This window comes from Eleginops maclovinus, chromosome 17 (assembly GCF_036324505.1).
Source record: "Eleginops maclovinus isolate JMC-PN-2008 ecotype Puerto Natales chromosome 17, JC_Emac_rtc_rv5, whole genome shotgun sequence".
In the NCBI taxonomy this organism is placed as follows: Eukaryota; Metazoa; Chordata; class Actinopteri; order Perciformes; family Eleginopidae; genus Eleginops; species Eleginops maclovinus.
The window spans coordinates 15,621,147-15,634,459 of record NC_086365.1 but is presented as its reverse complement, the minus strand read 5'-3'; the positions used below and the strand labels follow the sequence as shown (position 1 = coordinate 15,634,459).

General features: G+C 42.6%; 1 protein-coding gene across 4 annotated transcripts in view; it reads right to left on the bottom strand.

Moving 5' to 3' along the window:
• Window positions 1-13,313, bottom strand: part of nav3 (neuron navigator 3) — a 131,966-nt gene that overhangs the window by 83,556 nt on the left and 35,097 nt on the right. For all 4 annotated transcript variants that reach the window (XM_063905513.1, XM_063905514.1, XM_063905515.1 and 1 more), the window contains exons 2-3: window positions 8,082-8,199; window positions 6,025-6,077 (exon numbers count right to left, since the gene is read on the bottom strand). In XM_063905513.1, the coding sequence (XP_063761583.1) occupies window positions 6,025-6,077; window positions 8,082-8,199 (171 nt within the window). The remainder of the gene's footprint in view (window positions 1-6,024; window positions 6,078-8,081; window positions 8,200-13,313) is intronic.

Sequence of the window (13,313 nt, the reverse complement as noted above, 5' to 3'; positions counted from 1 at the left end):
GTCTACTTTTCCTCACCTCAACTCAGTTGTTTTGAGTGAAATCTTGACTCTTAAGTCCTCAGTACGTCCCAACTCCAAAGCCACTATAGCTGAGTCACATTGCAGAGCTACTGTAGAGCAACTTTATTCCTCATATTCTGCAAAAGTCTCTAAGCACTGACTGAGCATACTCCCTGTCTGGCTACAGCCTCTCACAATGTGTGAGTCCCTGATAAACCAGCACAGCAAATTGTACACCAGCTTTTCCCAGATGTTAAATGTCGTGTGCAGTGGTCAGTCAGCGGTAATACTTCACGTGCAATGCTGGTTTGCATATTTCCCTATTTTATGACTTTGGACAGCAATTCGAAGGTAAGAAAAACTCACTTTTCTTTTGCAAAAAGGTCAGAGCATTATGTGGGATGTGATTGTTGCCTGATCGTTTCCAAAAGACTCAGAAAAGACAGTATTTCTGGAAAAACATCATGGAGTTTGAGGCTTTGTCGATGTTTTATGAGGCAGTGATTAAGTAAAAGTGTCAAAGCAAGATGAGATAAGGTAGTTAAAGTACAGGAATAAAAAGAACTCATTGCAGCAAATCTTCACATTCAAGCAGCTTGGATGTTTTCTTTGCAAATAAATACTAATAATTAGTAAAATTGTACCACACTTGTTTTTTTGTGTAATCTGCATTCAAAAAATCTGATTTCAGAAGTTAAATACTCAAATAAAGTACCTCAAATGTTTATTTTACTCCAATAGTTGAGTAAATGTACTTAGTTACATGCCACCACTGGCTGTCAAAGGGTCCTTGGGTAAATACTAAAGAGGATAAAGAAGAAGCGTTTCTCCCATATGCTTCATTTTAAGCAACCAAGGGCATAGGGAATTTCCCCCCAAGTAGAATTTGATTGATTTATGCTTTACTACATGCTCTCTTACTGCAACACTCACAGTGAAAAAGTGAAGGCTGCAGCATCACAGTCAAACCAGATCAAAGGTTAGCAGTCCTTCACTGCGCCTGTTTTAACTGCTCACTGAAACCGACCATCTGCCCGCGTCGTTCAGTTATGAGTAATTAAAAGCCTCCAATTGAGCTACAAGTGAGCCTGCTGTAACCGGCCCCTCGGCGCTCTGTTCCCAGGGTCAGCACCATGATACACGGGTCTGCCAATAAAGAGAAAACTGAGGAACAAAGACAAAGATGGACCCAGAGAAGCTTCACGAGAGTCAGAGAGCGAGGGGAGTGATGTTAACGCGGTGTGAGGGGAGTTTTAACTCAACAGCTGCTGAGGCACTTGAGCAGCCACACACTAAGACCCGGGTACTGGCTCTAGACATCCTTATTCAAGGCTTAGATTCATGCTATATGTGACATGCCTAGACAATAAATATTGTTCTTGACTTTGCAACTTCTTTTAGAGAGCTGTTTGTCCACATGGGCTTGCCGTAGTTCCCAGAAAAGTCTATGAACTGTTGTTTTTCCATCCTTATTCATACGTTTTCTAATTAACCCTGAAGCACATAAGTCATAAGTAGTCAGCTATAATCAATATTGATACCTGCATACAGCAACAGTTCTTAGAAACAGTTTTTAAATATGTGTGGAAACTTAAAAGAATTCCAGTACTAATTGCGTTAGCTTGTCATTGGCGTTTCTCATGCTAAGTTAGCATTGATGCTAATCTTCAGCGGTGTAATGCATAGATATCTCATCTTTGCGTATTTGTGTTGTATAAAAATGTGCTAAATGATGCAGTATTTGTTAATGAAACACTTGAAGTCAAACTCTTACACTTTGTAAATGTATGTTTAGTTTCTGTAAGTCAGTTTTACCAAAAATATCTAAACAAAAGTGTTTACTGAAGACACTGTTAGCTATCTGCAAGCTAAAAACCTCATCTATATTCCAGTCTGGGGCAGAAAATGAACGGTATTCTGTGTTGAATCAAGTGTCCACACAACATATTTGTAGAGGGAATATCAAGGCATGTAAACTGTGAGCAAAAAGAGAGAATGAATGATATTCCCTGTGTTGTTTCAGCAGTCTAAGCTAGCCATCTGCTGCTGGCTTCTGTAGGACACTTGGCATCACAACGACGTCAGGGATTCTTTAAAAAAGGCCCATCATCCATTTGTCTGTGTGTTTCCAAACCGGCTGACCAATAGTAGGTGCTGAGAGCCAGAGCTACTGTACTGCATGTCACACAGATGCTGAAGCGTTTGAACCCAGATCAAATGGAGAACTGCAACGACAGCAACGCAACTTGAAATGACCGCAGCACTGATGGAGGTTTTCTGCTGTCAAAGTCTGCTTTCTTTTTCCACTCACCCATCTTTAAACCCTGCCATAACCTTTACGTCCTTTCTGTCTTCTTCTGGTGATACTGGTAATGCAATACTCCTTAAAGCCCTGTTTTTGGGCTCCAATAACTCCGGAAAAGTGCAGGCGATCAATTAGAAGCGGAGATTAATGGACGAGCCGTGCTGATGATGAAGCGTCCGGCCGGTGGAGATGATATTACTGTTTGTCCTCTCGTCTGGCTGCTGTGCGGACGTCCAACAGATGGGGCCCAGATGAGTCTGGTGGGCTTTTCAAGTCTCCCGGAAACTCTACACTCAATTAAGCCTCAAACGCAGCACATTAAACCTGCTTTTAGGGAGAAACACACTGAAGAGTTGGAGTTTTCTACTTTCCAAAAAGTGACACAGTTGCATGGCTTTAGTGATGGTGATGATTGCTAAAGTATCTCAGAAACTATCGGATTGATAGCCTGCAAGCTCTCACCATTATTCCGTTGCAAAAAAGTGTTTGTTTTGGTCAGATCCTCTTTTTCTGTTTCATATTTACAGGTAAATATTTGTTTATTCTTTGTCTGAATGACATTATTCAACCTCGGCATTCATTCATGTTCCCTTTTAGCTTCGTTCATGAGTTTCTTCCTCATCTCGAACACTTCTGACACACTCTCACTAAGAAAATTGTATTCAGAAATGACATTTGATTTAATCCTGACATTTTTGAAACTATAAAGTAAGAACATATCGTGTTTACACCGTCATGGCATTTTCTCTTGAGCTACGTCGTGTACTAATAATCTGACAAACTGTATCGCAATTTCACTCAAACGCTCCATCAATGCACTATAAATAAACCAGTCAAATCAAACTGGACGAGAGCCAAAGGCTGCTCTGAACAAGATCCATGACACACTTTAAAACCTGACACGGAGAGATGTACGGCGGCGGGAAAGACATGACTTCAAAATGTTGAGTTTCTTGATGTGATTATGAAATCCCTCCCTGCTGACAGAAGCTGCATCTGTGCATCCATGTAGGTCTTTGACACCGTTTGTTTTTCCCTCACGTCCTTTGCTGAGGTTGCTAGAAGCTTAACACACACACACACACACACACACACACACACACACACACACACACACACACACACTATAAGGAGAACTGCACAGTCATCCGTTTTGCAGGGAAGAGCTCTATGGTTTGCTAATGATGTCTGTCTATAATGAGGAGGATTAGTGTTGCAGGGTTTTAATATTTTCTGCTGAATAGACCTCTTCTTGGTCCCCCGCCTCACGATCCTCACGTTGGAGCAAGAGTCTACCTTCACTCCACAGGACGCTGTTTAGCTCAGAGGTTAGAGCTGGCAGAGACACTGTCACTCTCCAATAAAGATAGAAGAAGAAATAACTATCGGATGGGAATCGATGCAATGTCAGAGGGCATTCAGTAAGAGTGAGACGTTTGAAGGCTCAGATCAATACTCTGATGTATTTGGCTTATACTCTGAAAAGTCAGATCCATCTATTGCAAGTATCTAGAAAGGCTGAGGAAGAGGCCATTTGTATATAAATTCAGAAGAGAAAACACACTAAAGGAACCTAAACTTAGATCTCCAAAGCTGACCCTTTATGTATCATGAAAAACCTATAAAACTGTAAAAAAAAAACTAGGGAAAAAGAACTAAAGTGGACACAACAGCTCCACAAAGAATATGAAAAGAGCTTGTGTGTGTGTGTGTGTGTGTGTGTGTGTGTGTGTGTGTGTGTGTGTGTGTGTGTGTGTGTGTGTGTGTGTGTGTGTGTGTGTGTGTGTGTGTGTGTGAGATGTTTCCTCCTCTTTGTGCCCGCACTATAAGCTCCCTCAGACTTCAGTTTCCCATGCTGGCCGGACCCTCTGTGGTCAGAGCAGGTGGCGGATCATGGGGCTTAGTCAGTGACCGAGACAAAAAGCTAACTGCACAAAAACCCCCCCAACACACACACACACACACACACACACACACACACACACACAAACACACACTGAGACATATGCCTGCAGTTCACTCTTAGTAAGTTTTACATTTACAACACACAGCTTTAGAAACTGTGTCTCAATAAAGCAGCTAGAGTGCATGAGGGCCGATGCCAGGGAAACCCACAGTTAGTCAGCACTGGTTAAAGAGAGGGGTAATTATCTCAGTGACGAACAGCTCGTCATCTCATTAAAGAGGCCCTATTATGCTTTTGGGGGTTTTCCCTTTCCTGTAGTGGGTTGTATACAGGTTTTAGTGCATATAAATGGTCTGCAAAGGCTACATTTCCAAAGTCCCGGAACACATTGACATCACAACGGAACACTCGCGCTTCTATTGGCTAACGTTCCAACACATTGTACGTGATAGGCGAAGGGGGCGGGACATTTCTAAGCTCTAAGGTTGACCAATCACAGCAGAGCCGCCAGAGCAGACTGGGCTCTGGTTTCAGACAGAGGGTGAAAAGAGAACAACAAGTGACAGCGTGTCTTTGGGAAAACATCAGTTTAAACCGTGTTCCAAAGTATTTATAGAAATACATTTATAGATATAAGGAAGCTATTTCAGACGTTCCCATGTAAGGGTTCATAGCAGGGGGAGGAAAAAGTTATTTTAAGTAAAAGTACCATTCATTTATTTAACACCTTTAGTTGCTAGGCAGATTAGGATTAATAATGGTAATATAATCTCCCTTAAATCAGACTGTAGTTCACCTGCAGTAAATCCAGCAGCTACCCTGCAGTATACAAAGCCATTCAAACTAGCTGCACCTTTACCAGCTCTGAGAACACTTTAATGATCAATCATTATAAAACAGATCAGAGATATTATTCTGAAATGGACCAATCAGACAATGACTACTTTTACTGTCGCTACTTTAAGTACATTTAGAGGAGAGTACTTTCTACTTTCACTGGAGGAACATTTAGAATACTTTTACTGTGACAGAGTATTCCTACACTCTGGTACTTCTACTTTACTCAAGTACAAGATCTGAGTACTTCTACTTTACTCAAGTACAAGATCTGAGTACTTCTACTTTACTCAAGTACAAGATCTGAGTACTTCTACTTTACTCAAGTACAAGACCTGAGTACTTCTACTTTACTCAAGTACAAGATCTGAGTACTTCTACTTTACTCAAGTACAAGATCTGAGTACTTCTACTTTACTCAAGTACAAGATCTGAGTACTTCTACTTTACTCAAGTACAAGACCTGAGTACTTCTACTTTACTCAAGTACAAGATCTGAGTACTTCTACTTTACTCAAGTACAAGACCTGAGTACTTCTACTTTACTCAAGTACAAGATCTGAGTACTTCTACTTTACTCAAGTACAAGATCTGAGTACTTCTACTTTACTCAAGTACAAGATCTGAGTACTTCTACTTTACTCAAGTACAAGACCTGAGTACTTCTACTTTACTCAAGTACAAGACCTGAGTACTTCTACTTTTACTCAAGTACAAGACCTGAGTACTTTTACTTTACTCAAGAACAAGATCTGAGTACTTCTGGCAGCTCTGTGTGGATGTGAGCGTCACCTACATGTTAAATACTGCATTAAAGTACTGCCTGCACTCCCTGTAGTCTAGGAATGTAGGTTTATAGCCGCACATGTAAACATTATTAAACCCTAACAGCAGAGCAGACTGTAGATGTTCCTCCCAGGCAACACGGAGCATAAAAGATGGATAATAATTTGAAAAGCGGACGTGAAACACTCACCATCTGCGACTGGCTCCTGGGGCTGCCATTGATATCCTCCACCTTCTCATTCGCTGCAAGAGAGGAAACCAAGAAACAGTCAGCATCGCGCCGTCCTCTAACATCCAGCGACTCCAGGTGCTCAAACCCAGCAGGAAACTTCTCTGGACTCTGTGTGTGTGTGTGTGTGTGTGTGTGTGTGTGTGTGTGTGTGTGTGTGTGTGTGTGTGTGTGTGTGTGTGTGTGTGTGTCTGTGTCTGTGTCTGTGTGTGTGTGTGTGTGTGTGTGTGTGTGTGTGTGTGTGTGTGTGTGTGTGTGGGATTGGGAAGCAGCGCTGCGTAATTCGTCAGCTGCCGCCAGAGAATTACTGACAGGCTGCTCGGACTCATTGTCTGTTCAGGCGAGCAGGGAGGGTAAAGTTTCTATCACACACAGAGAGAGAGAGCATGTGTGTGTGTGTGTGTGTGTGTGTGTGTGTGTGTGTGTGTGTGTGTGTGTGTGTGTGTGTGTGTGTGTGTGTGTGTGTGTGTGATAAACAGAGGGAGTCCCAGATAGAGAAAACTTTAGGCCAGTAACACGAGAGATAAACAAAAGAGCACGTCAGACACAGAGGGTAAAAACAGTGTGAGAGAAACAGAAACGCTTCAACCTGACTGATGGTTTATTCATGTGTGATTAAAACATGAACACTGGGTTCAATTAGCAGCCAGTTTAGAGGGCTTTAATTGATATAAAGTACTTCTTATACATAGGGAAACAGTGTAAGCAGCTGTAGGTTGAAACACTGACAAAGTCCTTTCAATTATATCTAAATATCCTAATTTTACAAATGAAAAACGTCCCTCCCAGTGATTGATTTGCTTCAATATGAAAAGCTTCATCTGTAAGCGATTAACAACAAAGCATGAAGCTGCTTGTCATGTTTAATCTTCATTTAAGTTAAAGATTCACTGCTGCCAGATATATAATGGTTCATTGTCTCTTAGCTGGACTTCAGAATCAGAATTCCTTTATTAGTCCATCAGTAACAAACCCCAAAAGGCTCCCACAGTGAAGAGTAAGCTAACTTATTAGATCAGAAAAAGACATTTTAGGATTAAAAAAAGGCAAATAAGAACAAAACCATCGCTAAAATTCCAGAGCAGCAATTAAACAACAAAAATGAGTGACATGAGAAACATATTGAGGTGCTTAAAGTGTGTAACACATGTCTGAATGAATGCAAAGTGACTATTGCATTGCACTGCAGATCTGAGAGGCAGTGCGAGTCAGCATGTACGTTCAGTCAGAGCTGCAGAACCATGAGTGTACAGGATCTATACGTGCCAGCAAATCACTTCTCTGTATGCAGACACAAGGAGTACAAACACACACTCTGCAGGGGCTGTTGTTGCACTGAGGAGGGTCTCAGGCTTTGCAATCCTCAATCTAACTCCTGGTTATACGGGGAAAAGCTTCCAGGAGATCACAGTCACAGTGCTTTACTTGTTATCCCTCATTCAACACTCTGCGTTAGACCCTCTTTGTGCTGCAAAATAGGGACAAAAATGAGGAAAAGAACTGAAGACATGCAGATGAGAGAGAGGGGGAGAGGGGGAGAGGCAGAGACCTAGAAAAAGTTCCAGATGGAGACAAAGAGAGACAGAGAGAGGAAGGGTGGGGTGGCAGACACATGCCTCTGCACCCCGGGGTGTCACCGCTACAGATGCTGCAGCTCACCCAGCACCCAAACACAGGAGGGGTGCTGAGAACTGGCCCACATATCAGACTGAGACACAATGCAGAGCAATAACGTGTGTGTGTGTGTGTGTGTGTGTGTGTGTGTGTGTGTGTGTGTGTGTGTGTGTGTGTGTGTGTGTGTGTGTGTGTGTGTGTGTGTGTGTGTGTGTGTGTGTGTGTCAGCTTCCTCTACCAGACACATTTTTATCTCACGCCTTTATAAATATTCTGTTTAAAAAGACATTACATTGAATTGGTGACAGAGATCAGGCATGATACTTGTGTGTGTGTGTGTGTGTGTGTGTGTGTGTGTGTATGTGTGTGTGTGTGTGTGTGTGTGTGTTTGTGTGTGTGTGTACCTATGATCTGGATGATCTGAGCCAGCAGGACTCCATCGGTGACGTCCTGGCTCAGGTCCTTGATGAGCCGCTGACAGCCGGACTTGGCCAGGTAGTGGTTCGCCCAGTCTGTGTAGATCTGCAACGAAACAACAACAAAAGTCCCGTCAGCATGAGCGTGTGTGTGTGTGTGTGTGTGAGTGACAAGATTACCGGGGTTTCACATTTGTTGTCGCAGTATTTTAAAGATAATCCAAAGAAGGACATTCAGAAGCGAAGAGTCAGCGAACCTAAGAGGACTTTGTACATTTTCGCAAACAGAATCACAACTTTTTTTCCTCAAAGAGCTTCTTCTTCTGTGGTATTTGATATGGAACAAAGCATTGCATGCATTGAGCAGAAAAGCATTTAATTCATTGGTTATGTTGACAGGAAACTCCCCAAAAAACAGCAAAAACTATCCAATCTTCCAATCAAAAATAAAACAAGCAGTAAGCAAAGCTGGGTTAATCTTTGCTCAGTTTGTCCTAAAGTCATGAGGTAAATGCTCAAATACAACTATTACACAACACGGACATATACAGTACTCAAAAGACCCACCAGTTGCACACTTTCAAAAGCTCAAATCAGATAAGAAACACAAACCTGACACACAGAACAACCTCAGATACTTCATTCATGATAATGCATGTCTGCTTCATCCGCTGGATCCACTTCCCCCTAACTACACTTCCAAACTCGGAGGAGCAGCAGGTCGGAGAGTCTTTTGTTTTGTCACCTGAACCTCCTAACAGCCGCTCAGGCTTTCATTAGAGCTCGTGAGCCGGCTGATAATCGTCGCTTTGTCCAGCATCGACTGACTGCTCTGAACAGCTGCTGGCATTTGGCCTCCGATAGCTTGGACCCACGGACACAGGCTGAACGACTCAGATTATTTTGTGTACGAATGGATCGGTTTCAGAAGGCTGCGTCTCTTAAATCACCAACGTTTTTAAGGATTTTCCTTCAAGATCTGTCTCACAAAGAACCACTGGATGATAATGCATCCCTCCAAATATGCAAAGGGTGAGTTTTCTAGGTACAGATGGGGAGAAACCGGAGTTGAGGACTAAAAGCACATCTTTACCAGCTCAAAATAACTATCTGCTACTATATACCTTTCTTATTATAAAAAGCAGGCCTGAGATGCATGAATCTCAGTGGAACGTGGTGGGTCTTTTTTGTGTGAAGAAATCCCTAACTGTATAGAAAATCAGATGTAAAGATCTTATTTAAGGGAGTGAAACTGCTCCGTGATGCTTTAATCTCTTCCCCAGATGAAGACTGTTTAACTAGACACATGCTCTGGGACATTTCTCAGGGAATACCCTCATAAAGCGTATTCCTCATGATGAAATAATCATGATTTTCCCTCATTAACCTCAAACTGCTCACGATTAAAAGCCTTTTCTCTCGCGCTCTTTTCTCTGTTTCTTGGAACAGAGACTCCTCTGAAGACGCCGCCTCTCAAAACTATGTGTTGTGGTTTCTGCAGCCACTTTCTCCTGGAGAAGGAGGCATGTGCACGGATATAAACACACACAGGGCTCACTTACACGGACACACACGGCTCTAAAGAGACCACATCCCATCGGGGGGGAAGTAAACAAACAGGGGGGCAGGAAGATGGAGAAAGTGTGTGTGCAAGAGAGGAATAAAAGTGTGTGAGACATCTACAGTCACATCCGGACCCTTACAAACAAGATTAACGCAGAGTAAAGGCTCCTGCCAGATGAGAGCTCAAATTAGCGTGCATGCTAACTTAATTTAAGGGAATCTGCAGTAAAAACTTAAATGAAAATGCATTCTTAACACTTCTTTTATGCACATTTGGGGAGAAACGTGTAACACAAGAAAGAGGTAGAGGGTTTCCAAGTTGAAAATGAATTATACGAAAGGTTAATTGAAACACACTCACTGTTTCCAGGAAAACAAAGAGGCTTTTCAATCAAACAAGAAGCAGTAAGTGATGCAAAGAGAGGAGGGTGCAGCTACAGCGGCTAACTCTGCAGCTCAGACTGTTTGATTCATGCTGCATGGGGAGGATGAGCATTCACTACAGACTGACGATCACATGTGAGTAAAGCAGAGCGACTTTAAACATGGCTCTGGAATAAACTCTGCATGCAGGGAATCAATGAGGGATCAATAAGGTTTAATCTGAAACCTTTAGAGCTATCTTATCTTAATCTATTTAACTTCAACATGAACAGAAAGGAGCTTTAATTACCTCTTTAGGTCTTGGCACTCACAAATCACAACAGACATTTAGAAGAGCTCAGGTTGGCAGACACCTCACCTGAACCCCTCCTCTCTTTCTGACACTCCGTAAAGCCACACAGTGAGGAAACCTGCCTCCTCTTCCTCAACACTGACCGCTGACATCATAGAGATACACTCGGTGAGAAAGCACTGAGTCACCTTTATGTTTCTTTGTTCGGTCCAACCTTTAAGGAGCAAGATAAAGCTTCTAGCCTTGTCTTGGTTCAACACATTTATAAAACACATTGCCAGAAACCAATCCAGATAAACAGCGAAGGTGCAACGACAAAACTTTGCAGGGAGTGAGAGCGACCCTCAATATCTAAACATCAATCAAGAAAACATTTAGTAGAAAAGCAAAGCTGAGAAAAACCTCAAGTCCAGTCAGCAAACGGTAGCACGTGAAACCCTGCAGGTGGGACTTGCAGTTTGAACCTCACCTGCAACCCGTCAGCCCCCGCCCCTCGCCCCCTCCTCGCTCTCTGACAAACACTAAAGCATCAAACCTGCCTCCTCTTCCTCTCTCTGGATCACAGTCGCTACAGCAGAGCAGCAACAACGCCTCCTTCAGTGCTGCTGATCACTGACGCTGGATCAGTCAACACACACACACACATGTTAAACCCCCCCTCCTCTTGCCCACCCTCCTTCCTGTCTCTCTCTCTCTCCCGGCAGCATTAATCAGCAGAAATCCAGCGTCTTTGTCCTCCTGACGCTACATCTCTTCCCCGCTGCAGATGCCTCCCCTCCTCCAGATATAACGCTCCGGGAGCAGAGCTGATCTCGATGCAGCGACTCCAGCTACGCAGGTGTTATTAGCAGAGGCTGCAGTGATGCTGCTCAGCCTCCGGGGAGGGGGGGGGGGGGGGGGGGAGTCAGGGAAAAAAGGAGGGTGATGCAGGAGTGAGGGGTAACGCAATCTGAGTTTAACACTAGATAAAATACAACAAAAAGACGGTAGAAATACACTGAAAACAATAAATAAAGTACCATAAAATATAGGACTGAGGAGGACAGGGTTATCTTAAACCAGCTCTAACTATATCCAAATAATGTAATCTGATTACTTTGTCGCTTTGGCATCACTATAATGTCAAATGCAATGCAAATAAAGTGTATTAAGTCAGAAAACAATACATTTAGGATCAAAAAGGTGTCGTTTTAAACAGAAGAGTAGTTTATAAAGGTTTAATACATTAATTTAAAGCATTATTTTATCACTATTTGCCTTTAATAGCCTGATATTTGAAGGAAAGATCACTCAGACAGTACTTCTACCTATAATATATTGATGTTTACTTTAAAATACACTAAGATCCTGCTAGTAAAGCTAAAAAATACACCGGTAATCTGATTACTTCTTGATTTATGTCACTGTCAGGGAATCCTTTTGTATCCTGATTATGTAATCCTGTTACATGCCCTGAAAAAAGTCTGAAAAGTTGACTTGACTCATTAAATATCTCATGTCAAAATAACTGTTTTAGGTACCTTAACTCTAACCCTGACACAGTTATGTGAAATCTGTTGACATAATACACTTCATTAACGTCAGTTTTCCAGTATGTGCAGGACTCACTGTCACTGAACCCCTGCTAATGAACGGGCTCTTTAATCAGGGCATCTTTCCAGCGATGAGTAATAAATTAAAGATGCTTTCGGGGGGGTTTACAAGTGCACTCACACAACTACTTCATTCAGCGGTGTAATGCGGTCTGAAGCCGGCCAGCCAGGAGAGACTCTGGCTCCGAAACCCCAAACTTGGCTCCGGTTGCTGCTGCCCAAATGTAATTAAACACAACATAAAGCTGCGTTCACTGAAGAGCCCAGAGACAAAGGGATCGATGGAGCTGTGATGGGATAAAGAGGAGGATTCTCCATCTCGTGACAGAGCAGGAGTGATGGAAACAGATAGGAGCCTGTCAGGGGAGTTTATGGAGGAAAGAGAGACCCTACGGAAGGTCGGACTCAACAGAAAAAATACCTTTACTTAGGTAGCACAGGAATCAAGAGGGAAAACACAGAGACAGGAAGTACAAACAGACGGATTTTCAAAATAAAACAGCAAACGGGTGAGACAGATCCTGACAAATTTGGCTTTGTGCATTTTAGTTAAAAAACGTCCGAGCTCATTGGATGAAGCTCCATGTTTTAAGACGTGTAAAAACTCTGCTTTGGACAATAATGTGTGTCTGATATGTTATCAGTATTTCCATAGATGCTGAAACCTTAACCCGAACCCAAAATCACACACACGCTTAAACTCAGACAGAAAAGAACGTCCACCTTTGGATATCAGCCTTCTGGCATCTCCCACAAAGTGAAAGTCACCATTTGTCATTGTAGGAGGAGGAGGAGGAGGAGGAGGAGGAGGAGGAGGAAGAGGGGTTACATAATGAATCTGTATTCGAGTTTATAGAATAGAAAGTTTGGTCGATCTGCAGCACAGAGCTTTGGGAGGTATCTCAAAGTAACTTAATGATGAGTACTCTCACTTTTTATTATTGGAGTACATTTAGGTTATTAAACGTCTTATTATAAAGTGAGTCATTGTGCAGAATGATTCTTTTACTCTTCGTACTTTAAGCATTTTTGTGATGACCTTCTGTAACTGGAGTATTTTAAGACCATAGTGTTCCTACTTTGATTCAAGTAAAAGGATCCAAGTACCTCTTCCACCACTGAGTGTAACTGGACAGCTGTGCATCCAAAATTAAGTAGAAGAACAAGTGTGAATCCTTGACAAGCTAACTGCGAGCATCTGCTGCTCTGAGCACGAGAGAAAAGGTGAGAATAAAACATGACCTTGACATTTCTGACAAACCCCTCCGAGAGCGTCCGACTCGGGCTGCACCTGGAAGCACTTTGCACCGTCTTAACTATTAAACTGAAACTCTGACACATCTCTATTCCCATTATCTTGTCCTGGGAGCAGAGTGGAGAGGCCTCCCT